The sequence below is a fragment of the Coturnix japonica genome, chromosome 1 (assembly GCF_001577835.2).
Source record: "Coturnix japonica isolate 7356 chromosome 1, Coturnix japonica 2.1, whole genome shotgun sequence".
NCBI classification, from domain to species: Eukaryota; Metazoa; Chordata; class Aves; order Galliformes; family Phasianidae; genus Coturnix; species Coturnix japonica.
Window position 1 is genome coordinate 102,283,428 of NC_029516.1, and position 14,625 is coordinate 102,298,052.

At 34.7% G+C, this 14,625-nt stretch overlaps 1 protein-coding gene across 4 annotated transcripts in view; it reads left to right on the forward strand.

Moving 5' to 3' along the window:
* CFAP47 (cilia and flagella associated protein 47) overlaps positions 1–14,625 on the forward strand; it is a 223,632-nt gene that overhangs the window by 97,735 nt on the left and 111,272 nt on the right. For all 4 annotated transcript variants that reach the window (XM_015884388.2, XM_015884397.2, XM_032449378.1 and 1 more), the window contains 3 exons: positions 6,127–6,323; positions 7,988–8,131; positions 9,636–9,809. In XM_015884388.2, the coding sequence (XP_015739874.1) occupies positions 6,127–6,323; positions 7,988–8,131; positions 9,636–9,809 (515 nt within the window). The remainder of the gene's footprint in view (positions 1–6,126; positions 6,324–7,987; positions 8,132–9,635; positions 9,810–14,625) is intronic.

Here is a 14,625-nt window from a genome sequence, read left to right on the forward strand (position 1 = left end):
AACAAGATGTAAATATTGAAATAGCAAGATGCAGTTGTGTTATGAGTTTGCAGGTTTTGTATCTGATGTTTATGTTGGAATTGGGAAGGATGTTTTTATTTTTTTTTTTCATATGCTATCGTTTATGTAACTTCTAATGTAACAGGATGTAAATTCCATTTCTAACAGTAATTAGAAACAGTAAAAAGAATGTGCAACATAAATACATTATTTTTGATCATTTTAAATAACCTAATTTTGTTACATCTTAGGGCCTTAAAGAGTGGTGGGAGGCAAATGGATGAGGCCAGTCTCTTCTCAGTGTTGTTTAGTGATAGGGCAAGGAGCAATGGCCTAAAACTTGATCATAGGAGGCTCTGTACTAACACGTGGAAGAACTTCATTATGGCAAGGATGATGAAGCACTGGAACAGATTGCCCAGAGAGGTTGTGGAGTCTCATTTGGAGATATTCAAGAATAATCTGAATGTCTACCTGCGTGACTTATTGTAGGAAACTTGCTTTAACAGGGGAATTGGACATGATGATCTCTTGAGGTCCCTTCCTACCCCTGCTATTTTATGATTCTAATTAGAAATATATGCTCATTACCATACTCATCAGTACATGCAGAATAACTTACAACTAAAAAATAAGTTTTAAAACATTATTTGACATACTTAATTCTGACTCTTTAATAGGAAATATATTTTTCAAGAATTTCCTTGTTGTGTTGTTTTATGCAGTTCTATCAGATAGCTAAGTAAAAAATATCTATGCTGTATCATCTATAATATGAATTTTTTCATGTTAGTACTATTTCCTAACCACTTTATATACTTGAGAAATATGTTATTTGAAAATTTGCACTAACACTTTTTCATGACTTGTGGTCAACTTTATCTCCTGCTTTGTATGACTTGACTTTTAAATGTCTTGTGTACTTTCTCAGCAATAGTTTTAATCAGAGGAAACTTCTTTTTATTTACCAAAAGCACTTTCCTGAAGCTTTAAATCTATTCTTCTATAAAGTGTTATCAGTAATTCTGTTCTCATCCTAGTGTTCTATGGTCCTCATGCTGTATAAATTTTCCAGTATCTGGTTTTTTTTTATCTAGTTTTTTTTTTTTTTTTTAATGCATAAAGTCTTAATCTTTTTAAGCATAATTACTTAGTTAATGTCCAAAACATGGATTTTGTTATATCTTCATTATACTGTTTATATTCTGAGACTTCATTCTAACTCCCTAGCATGTTAAGACCTTCAGAGTTCAGTTCTATGATTTAACAGGCAGCACCATAATTAAAATTTAATTACATTTGGTGCTCTTAATCATCCAGGATAGTGAGCCACAAATGGGATTAAAAGTGTAAAGGGTAACATTTCTTTTGTACTCTTATTCTATACAAAGAACTGATTTAAAATATTGTTTCTGTTTCAAATTGTGGTTTTGAAAAAATGGTGAAATAAGGTCTTTATAATTTTCACAGGAGCTGCATTATTGAATATATATAAATATTTGTAGAAAGTTGTTTTGGGCTTGTAGAAGAGAGAAAGTATAAAATATTAAACTGGATGATTTTCTTTTTTGTTTAATACCTGCAGTAGTGTATTCAATGGAGAACAATTGTATTTGCTAGTGTTTTTAATGTATTGTGAAACACATGGAAATCCTTTTTCTTATGCTGGTGTTTGAATAAGCTTAATGCTGCAGTGAAGAAAGTTATTAGTCCTCAGAAAATGTAACAGAGGCATCCTCCTCCTTGATCCATGTTCAGAATTTAGTACTGTCCTCCAAAAGGTTCAGAGAAACCCAGAATATGCCTAGGAGAAGAATTTGTGGATATAAAGGGAAGGCTTCACTCTCACTTGACAAATGAATCCTTTAGGGCTGAGGATGCTGATATATGATTAAGGCTTTTACCACTGAGCTCTAACAAATTCTTACGTGATTGTCAGTGTCAGGGCTTATCTTTGTCTTTGCAGTCACCGTTACTTTTGTGAGACATAGAAAGTGCTGCTTCTCTAAAGACAGTAATAAATCTCTTGTTCTGTGCCCATTTCTCATCACCACTAGACCTCAGAGAAGACTATTAGATGATTTAAGAAAACACATTAGCTTTACTTTCTTTCTTAAGACATATGAAGGAAACTTTTTATTTGGATGGATTCCAGTTGCCTATTGACATAGTTTACTGTGCAGCCTGCTTTTTTCTATACCTTTCACAAGTATTCTTGACAAATGTAGAGGGGCAATGTTCATTAAAAAACTAATGAGCAAACAAACACAAAACCCAACACAAGAATCTTTGTTTTACATCATTGTGGTGTCACTTGCCAATTCTGAATTTGATATGTGAGCGTGACTGCTGAATATTTGTGATAAGATTTAGCAAATGGCAGTGTCAATGGTTGTTGGCAGTGATATTTTCAATTTTTAAATCAATTAAGAAAATTTATTTTGTTTTTCCAACATTATCTTGACTTTGTTATTGATCGTGTGTATTTAACTGTTTGATTACATCTATAAGAATGTACTGCATTTATGTGGGAAAAAGAATCAATAGTCAGTGGGCTTCTTGGATATTCTTCATCCCACGTGTTTAGATAAAGCTAAGAAAATAACAGCAAATGAGTATACACAATGATAGCAAAAATTTCACAGAATCACAGAATTGTAGGGGTTGGAAGGGACCTCTAGAGATCATTGATTTCATTCCGAAATCAAATTTCAGAGCGTGTAAGTATTAATTAAAATACATAGAAGAGTGATTGCTTTTTCAAGGCTACTGGGTAGACCTGATCAGGTCAGATGACCTGATACATAAGTAAATGTCAAAAGAGTGTAGTCTCTTCAATATTATATATTGGTTATTCAACCTTACAAGAGTCAATACTTGCAAATTCAGTCTTAAAGTTAATGTAGCCAATTCCTTGTGACATGCACAGTGCCAGAGGCTGACTTAAGTTTATTGTAAAATAGAGCTTTTACTTTTAGAACAGATATTGCTCAATGAAAGCTAATCCGTGATACAGGTAGTTCTTTAACTGCTGAAGGCATGCAGTTTCCTACCTTCAGAAACTATTCCAACTGATGTGATATGAAAGAATAGTATTTCTCTTCTTTTTTTGTCCCTCCTCCCACAGTTTGTGATAGGATTAAATGCGAATAAATCCACAGAATACTGTTTTTACTAAACTGTAGCATATGTTTTTCCTCAATGTCCATAAGAAGCGTCATTATTTTTCTTTGAACTGTTCTTTGGCTAACACAGAAGGTTAACTTTGAGTTCAGGCCAGGCAGACATAAAATGAGCTATAGCCAGAAGACACAGGTGTTACTTATTCCAGATGGTTATTAGATTGTCTTTTGTACCAAGTAAATGGCATAAGATGCCAGGCAGTTGTCAAAGAACAAGACCAACACCTACGTGCTGTAAATTAGTTTTTCTAGAATGCGTGGTCATGTTACGTGCCCAAAGTTCTATTTTTGTAAGTGACTCTGTTTTGACATCTGTTCCATATTCAAATTCAAGTCCAATTCATAATCAAGTAAATGTTTCCTATGGGCATTTGTCTAGCACAAGTCTATAAAAATAAACTTCTCATGATCTGTATTATCTTTTTAGAAGTCCATTGCATGTAGCTCAATTGACCATTACATAGATGGTGAATCTTCCCTGCCCTTCTCAGCACAAGAATGTTCAAGCTGTTGCTCCTTCTCAACATTTCTTCATTGTCAGACAAAAGACAGCTATGGGAAGAGTGCTCTGCTTCACCAGCTGAAGTAAGAGAACCTAAGATTGGAGCTCAAACTGAGAATGAAGGCTCCATGACTGCAGGAAATTAAGTAGGACACTCAGAAGAGTAAGAGAGTCCAAAGCTTGTGGTTCAAGAGCTATTTGGCTATTTCATGTGAAATCTGTCCCCATAAAAAAATAAATATCTTCTTTTGAGAGGGAAAATGTACCAGAAACTTGTATTGTTGGCTTGATTTTTCACTGTCAGAGAAATGCTTCCCTTTCATTGTCAGAGGAGTGACTGCTTCAGTTCAATTCTATGGATACAGGCTCTGCTTCCTCTTACACTGAAATGAGGCAAGTGCTGCTGGCCTTTGCTTATTGTTTCTACTTTAGCCTCAGAATTTATTAGTCCAATTGTGACCCTGTGGATTACTTTAATCTTTGAACTACATAGTTCCTAATTAATTTTAGCAGTGTATTTTACAGGACCGAGTAAGAGGAAAATGTGTTAAGACTTTTAAGTCCAGTTTACTTGATGACATTTAAAATTTGCATGATTTTTTTCCCCCCAGGAAAGAAAACACCTTCATTTATAAATCATAGACATGTGGTTTCTGTAATCACTTTGATGCAGAGATTGTCTCACTTTGGAAACCCTGTCTCATTGCACAAGATGCTTGCTTTGTTAAATAAACATGATCAAAGGACTTTCCATTTCATTGATCATTTCAAGGAATCAAGTAACTTATTATTCAATGTTATTTTTTATGAACAAAAAACAAATATTTTGACAAAAGTAACAACAAATTAAATATTAAAATGTGGAACAGAATGATTGTTTTTTAATTTTTCAATAGCAGGCATTACTGTTGAAACTTCAATGAAAGACAAAGTTCAGTTCAACAGAGCTAAGGAGACCCCTGATAGTAATAAAAATTTCCATTTAGTGCACAGAGAATGTAACGAAGAAGTATTTTGCAGCTTCCAATACACTGTGTTACTTTTCTTTAGATATGTTTCCATTCCACTTTATCTTGAAATGCGCATATTTGAAAAGGGCATTTGAAATTTGAAGTATGCATTTTGTTTCGATGTCCTAAAATAATTCTTGTAGAAGGAAATTCTACATGAACTCAAGAATGGACACTTGTACTTTTTGCATAACTGGCAGTCTCAGGTCAGCTTCACTGGAAGATAGCCAGTGGGGATAATAGTTTGGTGACAAGGTGGAATTAAAGGTAATAATTCAAAAATTACCAGATCATTAATCTTGTCTTTAAAAGAGAACAAACTAATTTATTTCATAGAGGGTTAAACCTGTGGTGCAATTTTTAATCTTTTTGATAGCCAAGTAATGTGAAAAGATTAATAACATCATTCAGTATGATTCGTCTCTTGAAATTCTGCTATTCTTGTGTAAAAAAACTGAAGTACAGAAGACACGAGGCAAGTAGAAAGCTTCAGTTTGCTCTTCATTGCAGGGAGGGAGAACTGAATTTATGAGGAAAACTACTTCATGAAAGGAAACGAGCAGCATTGCAAATGAAGATAGATTGCGCTTTCAAAATTCAGTGGTTGTCTTTGAAGATCATGTACAGTTATCTTATATAACATCAGAAAATAAGCCATAATAAAGGACTAAAGAAAACCACAAGGATTTGTCAGGTGTTCTCCTGCATGGAGAAATGAATTGTTTATAGAGTTTTATCTGTGAGGTTCCATTGTGTCGTTACATTCTCTCAGACATTATCTTTTCCAACAAGGGCTTTTGGCATTTGTTTTTTTTTTTTGGTTTTTTTTTTTTTTTTTTTTAATCTGGAAAATGCTGAAAATAAATGATCTTTGTTAAATATAAAACAGTGAAGTTGTTACTAACTGATAACTTGGACACTCGTCAGTTTTTGGAAACCCAGACTTTCAATCCAAAACTGAGCGTAGGAAATGTCTAATAGGAAGCTCTCGTAAGAACAACTAAACTTAGCAGGATTCCCATTACTGTTGAGGCTACCAAATAAGGTCTGTTTCTCTCCAGTATCTCTCCTGGCAATTGTTGATTCAAGTATTCAGTAGTATCTGGTATTCTTTCTTGGTATCTACAAAAGTTTTCATGCAATAAACTTTTCTACAAAATCTGTTAGCTTTAATAAATATTTACAAAAGCCTTGTGGACAGGTAAAGAAAATAGAAAATGGTGTTTGAATGTTTAAGTATACCTTTATTTGAGGAAAATGCAAGTTCTGGATATGCTTACATGACGATATTTATAAAATCCCATTGTTCATTTCAAATTATTGTATGTACTACTAGGGGGAATCTTCTACCATTTGCTGGAACCCTTCCCAAATCCTGTGTGTAAAATACATGTTTTATAACATTACACTTTATTGTTTTGTTTGTTTTTAGGTAGATCTGATGCAGTTGAGCTTCCTATTAAATTCATTCCTCCGGGTGTTGGTTGCTACCCGTGTCAGATTCTCCTGAAGTCCTCATGGGATTTTCGTGTTTATGTGCTCAAATGCATAGTGACTGCAGATGGTGTGGAAGCAGAGATTGAATTCCTAACTCCAGCTTACCAGGAAGTGATTCAGAACATTCCAATAGTAAGTTCACTTTACTGCCACAAACTAAATTAAGATTCAGGAGCTTAAAAAGTGAATTCTTGATCAATACAGTTAAAATTCAATATTGCAAAATCCACAAAAGCATGTATATATTGACTTTGAGTATTATTAATTGAAGTCCATATTGGACATAATATAGAGCTTATTGTGAAAATCTGACAGTTTCTTAGGGCAAAGCTACCAAGTGAAACTTTGAGGATGCATTAAGGGAGGGTCGGGCTGGGTGTTAGGAAAATTTTATTCAACAGAGGATGGTTGGGCCCTGGAACAGACTCTCCAGGGCAATGGTCATGTCTCCAAACTGCCAGATTTCAAGGAGTGTTCAAAGGCTGATGACCTGCTAGTTTTAGAACTATTCAGGCTTGTTTTTTAAAGGATAAAGTTGTTCCTGATGTTGGAGGAAAAAATGCATGAGAAGAAAAATGTCTTCCTTTTCTCACATTTTGTCTTCACCATGAGGATACTGATATAAATTACTTTCTTACTTTCATGCTTTTTACCACAGATATTGTAATTGTTATTATTAGAGAACTGGAAATCACAAAGATAGAAGTATTTGGAAAAACCAAGGCACTGTATGAATCTCCAATTTCCAAACAGGCATTAGCGCTCAACTACAATGAAATTTACCTGTTAACAACTAAGTAACTGTGGTCTTATATATTAATACAAGCCTAGATGTGTGGCGTTGCAGATCTCATGCCACTCTAGGAAGTTAGCTCGCTCTGATGACCATAGTTGATGGTATATATTTATTTCTAAGGCTGAGTTAGCTGAGTTTAAGAGGCTTTCAAAGATGAAAGCCAGAATTGGAATGGGAATAGTCTCAGTTCTCCAAAATTCAAATCTAACTGGCATTTATCTTCATTTTGTGTCAAAGGATTATTTCCTTTTTTTGTAGAATAGACCAATCTTCTGTGTTTTCTCAAGGCTGATATTAGCTCTTGAGTTCAGTTTATATTCTCCTTTTCAGATTTTTTTTTTTTAAATTCCTTTTTTTCAGATTCTTGGTTTTACATAGTCCACAAACATATATTACACTTTATTATCTCACTTCCTCCCATAATTAAGCAGTCTTGTGATATGTCTATATGCAAGACAAAACATGTTCCTTAAACATGGTCTCATACTACCTAGCATAACCATTCTTTAAAATAGATCAGTCTCTTGAAAGACCAGTTTCTGAGAACACAGGACTGTAAATACTCCTTTGGGAGACAGTAATTAGAAAGTGAGGCTGGTCCCATAATACAGTAAGTGGCAAAATGAGGCAATATTTGCTAGTACTCCACATTAACACTTTTAAGAGATTTGCTAGTGTTTTCCACGGATGCAAAAGAAAAAATTTTGGCAGCATTAAGCAGGACCGTAAAGATAGAGGTAAATGTTTTTAATGTTGCTTATAAATTCCATCTTAACCATTGGCTATATCCTGAATTTTTATCTAATGAGGCTTGCTGACAGTATTGATATTGATAGTATTGCTAGTAACTGTTTTCCTGGAACAAGGGATTTAAAAGGTGCTCTGTTCCAGTGGTTCAGGAAAGAAAGTTCTGATTTGATTATAACTGAGAGTAAAGGCTGAAATGCGTATTAAGAACTTTAAAAGCATAATCTAATTTATGTCTTTACTTTGATTTCAGAGAAACATGTCTAGCCAGGACTGGAAACTTGAAGCAGTTTTGGAAGGACAGGGCTTTTCTGGCCCTCCTTCAATAAATGTGGGTCCAGGTGAAATAGCTCTGTATCCTCTCACGTTCAAGCCAATTGCTAAGTGCTTAACAATGGTAAGAAGGAAATGAGTTTGAAAGCATTTAAAAAGAAAGCTTTTACAATAAAATTTATGCCAGACTCCAACTTATGAAAGTGCTTAATCAACTGCTAGCATTAAACATCTGCTTAAGGTGTTTTGTGAATTAGTCAGAAATTAAGATGTGCTATTGGCTGAAGGAAAAAACCTGAAGGATATAACTTTACCAAACTTAAGGTAGATAGACGTCCCCTTTGTCCCTTATTGTTTGTTCCTTTATTTATTCCGTTATCAGACTTTCAGGGAATTGACTAATAATCCCATAGAGATTTTGACTTCTGACCATAAAATGTACACTGTGTTAATCTTAACTTAAAGACATACTTTAAATTTTATTTCACCACCTAGATACTGAACTAATAGTACTGAGCATTTTTTGTTACAACGCAGGTGAAATTTGTTGATAGTACACACTGTTGTATCATAAAATGCATTATAATAAGAAGTATAATTAGAAGTAGCTTTTGCCATTGTAGTACTTACTATTCTGAATGCTAAAACTGAAGAAGGGAAAACTGTATATGTACTGTATAATCAACAAGTATACAGAGAAGTTAGGCTGGTCTTTAGAGAGCATATAGCAGGTAGGATTATCACATTAGGAAAGGATAATCAAAAGCAAATGGAAAACGTAAATCAGTATTGTAAGCTCACAAGAAAACTCCAAGAGGAGTAAACTCTTGAAAGAGATCCTTCCCCTGTGGCAATCTGCCCTTAAATGGAGTCTAGGAGAGGTGCAGCCAGGTTCCACCCCTTCCAGTCACACAGGTGAATTGCCTTCACCTGTATTCCCACAGCTGACTCATTTTTCACCTCTGGTCGTAAAGCAGAGGTTCAGGCCATGATTCAACAGTTCCCATACAGTTACCTTTAAAAAGAAGCCATGTACATGTTTCTTTTTACCTATATGATAGCTGAAAGTTTGTCTGCAGGATGCAATTTAGATCTATGGATTGCTAGAGACAAAAGCAATTTTTTCCATGAAAGATTAGTAAGCCATCTGCATGACTTACCTATGGAATGTAATGCCTTTTGATAATCCAATATCTTGAAACTATTAAAAAACAAAAGCCCTGAGTCTTTTGATGATCAATAATTGCAAAGGAAGTTTTAGCTGAAGGGCAGATTAGATGATTGAGAAAATTTATGTTTTATGTGAGGAATGGGAATGGATGAGAACATATTTTCTTGGCTATTATATGTATTTTCTAGGAAGAAGCCAAGAAGTATAAAATCTAGGATTACAAAGGCATTATTTTGTTAAAGTTAATAACTTAGAGAAATTAAAAAGAAAAGCTTTGTTTCTTCAGTTTTCTTCTGTTTAACATAATAATTTACATAAGAGGTAGGAAACTCATCTGAAATCTTTCCTGTAAGTTTGCCATGTTGCCTGGATTTGATAATAATACACTGAAGCAGTTCATTTGGTTGCCAAATGAGACTTTTACTGTGCTGAAACTTTTATTCTTTCTTCATCATAGGGAAGACTTATTCTTCAAAATACTACAGCTGGCATTGAAAGCATCTTTAACCTTAAGGGAATTGGTAAGAAACCTTTGGCACAGGATCATATTGTAATAGATTGCCAAGTGAAAGAAGTTATTCGGCGACTACTGTGGGTGCCCAATTATACTAAGAAGAGGTTAACATACAAGGTAAACTTTTGCAACTGTTTTTCTATCTATAGGCCTAAAAGTTATGTGTTACAGTAGTCAATGTTATTGCCATTGCTGGTATGCTATTAATATTCATGTATCCATGTTTGTATCCAAATATATCTGAAATAACACTGTTCATTAACTAGTCATTCCTTGTCCACTAGTTTGAAACCAGTGGCCAATTTCATTTGTTTCCAAATCAGAAAATGGGTTTGAGAATACAGCATTTGTAAAGTCTTTATGAAGCGTTGAAATCTTACAGGAATTGCCAAAATTATTATCCATCTATGGGAAAGTTTGGCAGTATGCACTCACTGTTTGTCTTTTCCTAGTAGCTTGCTGGCCTGGCCAGTCAGTGGTTGCAGCTCCTAGAAACATTATTGCAATTAGTGTCATTTGCCAAATGTTGTTTCAGGGATGCTGGAGGAAGCTGGGAATACTTTGTGCATTTTCTGATGGGAAAGGAAATTAGAAGGAAATAAATAACTGGAATTGTTGAAGGGTAGTGGGTCATGGAGAAGATGGAACAGGAGGTGCTTGCTGAGCTGTTTGTGATTTTCAGAGGAGGAACATAACATATAAATACTTAAAAAATACTTTTTTTTTTTTAGTGTTTTTCATTAAAAAAGACTTTTTTTTTTTTTTTTTTTGGTATGTTTTATATGTTATATGTCAGTATGTTTAATCTGAAGTTGAGGAAAATGTATCAGTAGTTTTCCTTACCTTTCCCCCGTGTGTGTGTCTAGGACACCATGTCATATGTCAGCAGAGGCAGAGTGTACATAAGGTCAAAAGAAAAAAGATGGCTTCCACTTTACTTCTGAGCTGCAGAAAAGGTTCTCTAGCAGAGAAAATCTTGGATTTTAGTCAAAAAAAACATGGGGAAATTTTTGGGAAAACTATATACTCTGTTTATGTATTATTTTCATATATAAGCATATACTTTTGTATTTTATATTTTTAAGGTGGAGAGAAAGGTTAGAATGTAATCTCATAGATAAATTTGACTAGGTAACTAATGCAGACTTGTGAAATGAATGATCTTCTGTTCTCTGTCTTTTTGCCAGTATATAAAACTACTACTTTACTTCAATTTGCAGTTATTAGTAGAGAGCATTCTTCACCTTATCCATGTATGTATCAGTGGCAGTGTTCTATTGATCTGATGCGAGTTCATGACACAGTGAAATCCTTTTTCAAACTTTCTACTGTCTCCAATTTTGCACTATTAAAGGAGCAATTAGAATCACAGAGAGGCTTGATCTGGGTGAGACCTTAGAGATCACCTCTTACTCTGAATCTTCAGATTATGAAACTGATTAACTTAAATTTACATTAAAAAAAACTGGAGTTTCAGGGTACTATTTTTTGGCATGGTATGAAATATATCTTTTGTGCATCACCAGCTTTGACATTTTTCAAGAACTTTAGCTATTTAGATGTGAATGAGTTTATATTCCTAATACATTGGTACTTTTTTCTCCAAAAGAAGTAAAGGTTTTTGAAAGTTGGCAGCACTATGCCCTCTGCTTTTCCATTCTGTGTGAACTCAGTGTTTTCTGTGCCAGTGAGACACTCACATATCAAACTTGAAGTGAATGCATAAAAATTATTCACTGTGTGTCTTTTTCAGAAACACAGCATTAAACTGTTTTATGACTATTGTAGATATTTTAGAGTGAGTTGAGTCTAACTGAATGAAGCTGGACTACCTTTAGAGTGGTCTCTGGTTTGCATGTATTAGTTGTTGTTATTGTATTTTGTTTGTTTGAGGGTGTATATGTTTATTTTGATTTTACCTCTCTGAAGTACCACTTGACAGTACAGTCATTTCTAATCGGAAGTTCCAGGGAAAGTAGCCTGTGTCTCACAATTAAAACTTTTAGGCTCCATTTCAATGTGTGCTCTGTTAGATGATGGTCTTTTGGGAGAGAAGTATCAAGGCCAGCTACAAAATAATCATGCTTGAATGCATTAATGAGGGTGAATAATATATTTTCTGTATGTTACAGCTTTACTCAGAAATTGTTGCAAAACAGCTGTTGAAGGAAAGTAAGCTGGGGTATCTGGAAACAGCATGATTACAAAACAGGTGTTTGGAGTCTGTGTTCTAAACAAGGCAAACAATATTTACCCTTCCCGGGACTCTCTAGCAGTTGTCATGTAGCATCTTGTGCTACTGTATAGATTGAAGATCATTTACTAATTTTAAATTCAAAAAAGTTGATCTTTAAATTAGAATTTAATCAGTTATTCCAGAATGTAATCACCATTATCTATTATTATTAGGAGAATGGGGAAAGCCTCCTTTATAAGGCAATTGTGACCAACCAACTTCTTGAAAATGCAAAATAAGGATTATTTATTTATCTAGAAACATATAATGCAATGGCAATGGATAAAAGATGACTGAATGCATTAAACAGTTAACTTAATAAAAACTCATTTTAGCATTATAATTTCATTATAATATTAATTACTCAGTATATATGCTGCCCTGTTTCTCAGTAATCGTTGTTTAATAACTTGATCATAAACAACAGTACTGTTGCATAAGTGTTGAAAATGGAAGGTAAATTTAGGAGAAGGGAGAGGGAAAATATGTTCCTTTTACTCCATTAAGAAAGTCCTCTTCTCTCTGAATACTAGATGCTTTTACTGTATCTAACACATATACACTACTCATTTCTGGAGCAGCAGTAATACATGGGCTGTTTGTCTGTGCAATTGCTGATATATATCATGAGAGTTGTTGATGGAATAAGTGCCTTTGGAATTTGCTAGTTTTGTGTCTCCATCAGTCTACCTTCAAAATGCTACGCAAAATACTTTCAGTAACTGCAGTGTTTTCTGTCATTAAAAAGACAATTTCCATATACTCATAGAATCATAGAATGGTTTGAGTTGGAAGGGACCTTTAAGACTATCTAGTTCCAACCCCTCTGCTGTAGGTAGGAACACAACTCTCTAGACCAGGTTGCTCAAAGTCCCATCCAGCCTGGCCTTGAATGCCTCTAGGGTGGGGTGATCTGCAGTTTCTCTGGGCAACCTGTTCCCGTGTCTCTCACCACCTTCACAGTAATTAATTTCTTTCTAATATTTAGTCTATATCTATCCTCTTCCAGATTAAAGCCATTTTCCTTTGTCCTGTCACTAAATCCTCTTATAAAGAGTTCCTCCCCAGCTTTCCTTTCGGATACTGGGAGACAGCTATAAGGTCTCCTAAAAGCCTTCTCTTCTTCAGGCTGAGTAGCCCCATCTCTCTCAGCCTGTCCTCATAGAGGAGGTTCTCCAGCCTGTTGATCATCGTTGTGGCTCTCCTCTGGATCTGCTCCAGCAACTTTCTGTCCTTCTTGTGTTGGGGACTCCCAAATTGCATGCAGTGCACCAGGTGGGGTCTCATGAGATCAGAGTAGAGGGGCAGAATCACCTCCCTTGACCTGCTGGTCATGTTTCTCTTGAGCCTAGGATATGATTAGCCTTCTTCTCAGCAAGTGCATATTGTTCATGCTGAATCTTTCACCAACTGATACTTTCAAATCCTTCTCCTCAGGGCTGCTCTTGAGCCATTCTGTCTTCTTCTGTATCTGTGTTTGAGATAGTCCCAACCCAGATACAGAACCTTCCACTTGGCCTTGTTGAACTTCACAAGGTTGGCATGGGCCCACCTCTTGAGCCTGTTCAGGTCTCTCTGGATAGCATCCTTTCTGTCTAGTATGTCAATTTCTCCAGTTTGGTGTCGTCTGCAATCTTGCAGATGGCGCACTTGATTTCACTGTCCATGCCACCTACGAGGATGTTACATAACACCTGTCCTAACACAGTGAGATAGTGGAATTTCAGTACATTTGGTTAAATTCTGTACATCTTTTCCCAACTTTGGCTTGAAATGTCTGCTGACATTTTAAAAGTTGTTCATGTTTAGTTTTTCTGTACTGGAAAAATATATATTCACAGTAATATTGCATAATGACTTTTTGCTCATTTTTGTTTTGAATAACAATATTGCAGCTTGGAAAATAATATAAAAATACATGATTGATAAATTAATTTTATTATTTTTATTGCTAAAAATCTGCTGAATTTATGCTTTGTCTCTCTGTGCAAATAATGACTTGGCATGTAAGATGCTGAAATATTCTATACTTTGAAAATAGAATCCTTGCAGATGAGTTGATCTGAGCAAACATTCTACACTACCAAAAAAAACCCAGCAGTAATAACTTAGATTTCAGTTTCATGGAGGGATTCTACAATTCTTATTTTCTGTAGCGGTGGTAAAAGAAAGGAACATATGTTGTGCGGATCTGAAGAAATTTGCAGTTACTGAAAGCCAGCAGTCCTTCTCTGAAATAATTGTAGCGATTACATGATAAATATTAGGGCAGCTTGCACAGCTTCACTGTTTCTTAATTATGCTCACTATCTCTCTAACAAAACATATGCAAATAAAGCATCTCTCTCTCTCTCTTTTTTTGAATGAAAGTTCAGTTCTGCCTCAGTAATTTCTGTTTTCTTACTTTTTATTATTATTTTTTTAAAAACTGGGTAGTGCTGAAATGCTTTGTCATCAACAGTCTTCTGTATCTAAACAAGATAATTAATTTTTCTTTTGTGTGGTTTAGTTCATATCTTCTACACTGATGCTAAGAAATTAAAGAAATAATTTTATAGCCTATTAGACTCCATTTATACTTCTTTTTTTGAGTTAAATTCCATGGTGTGGTGGAGCTTGGGAATTATACAGTTTTCTGTAGGACTTAATAATAAATATTTTCAAAATTTTTATTTATGATTTGTTACATTATTTCCT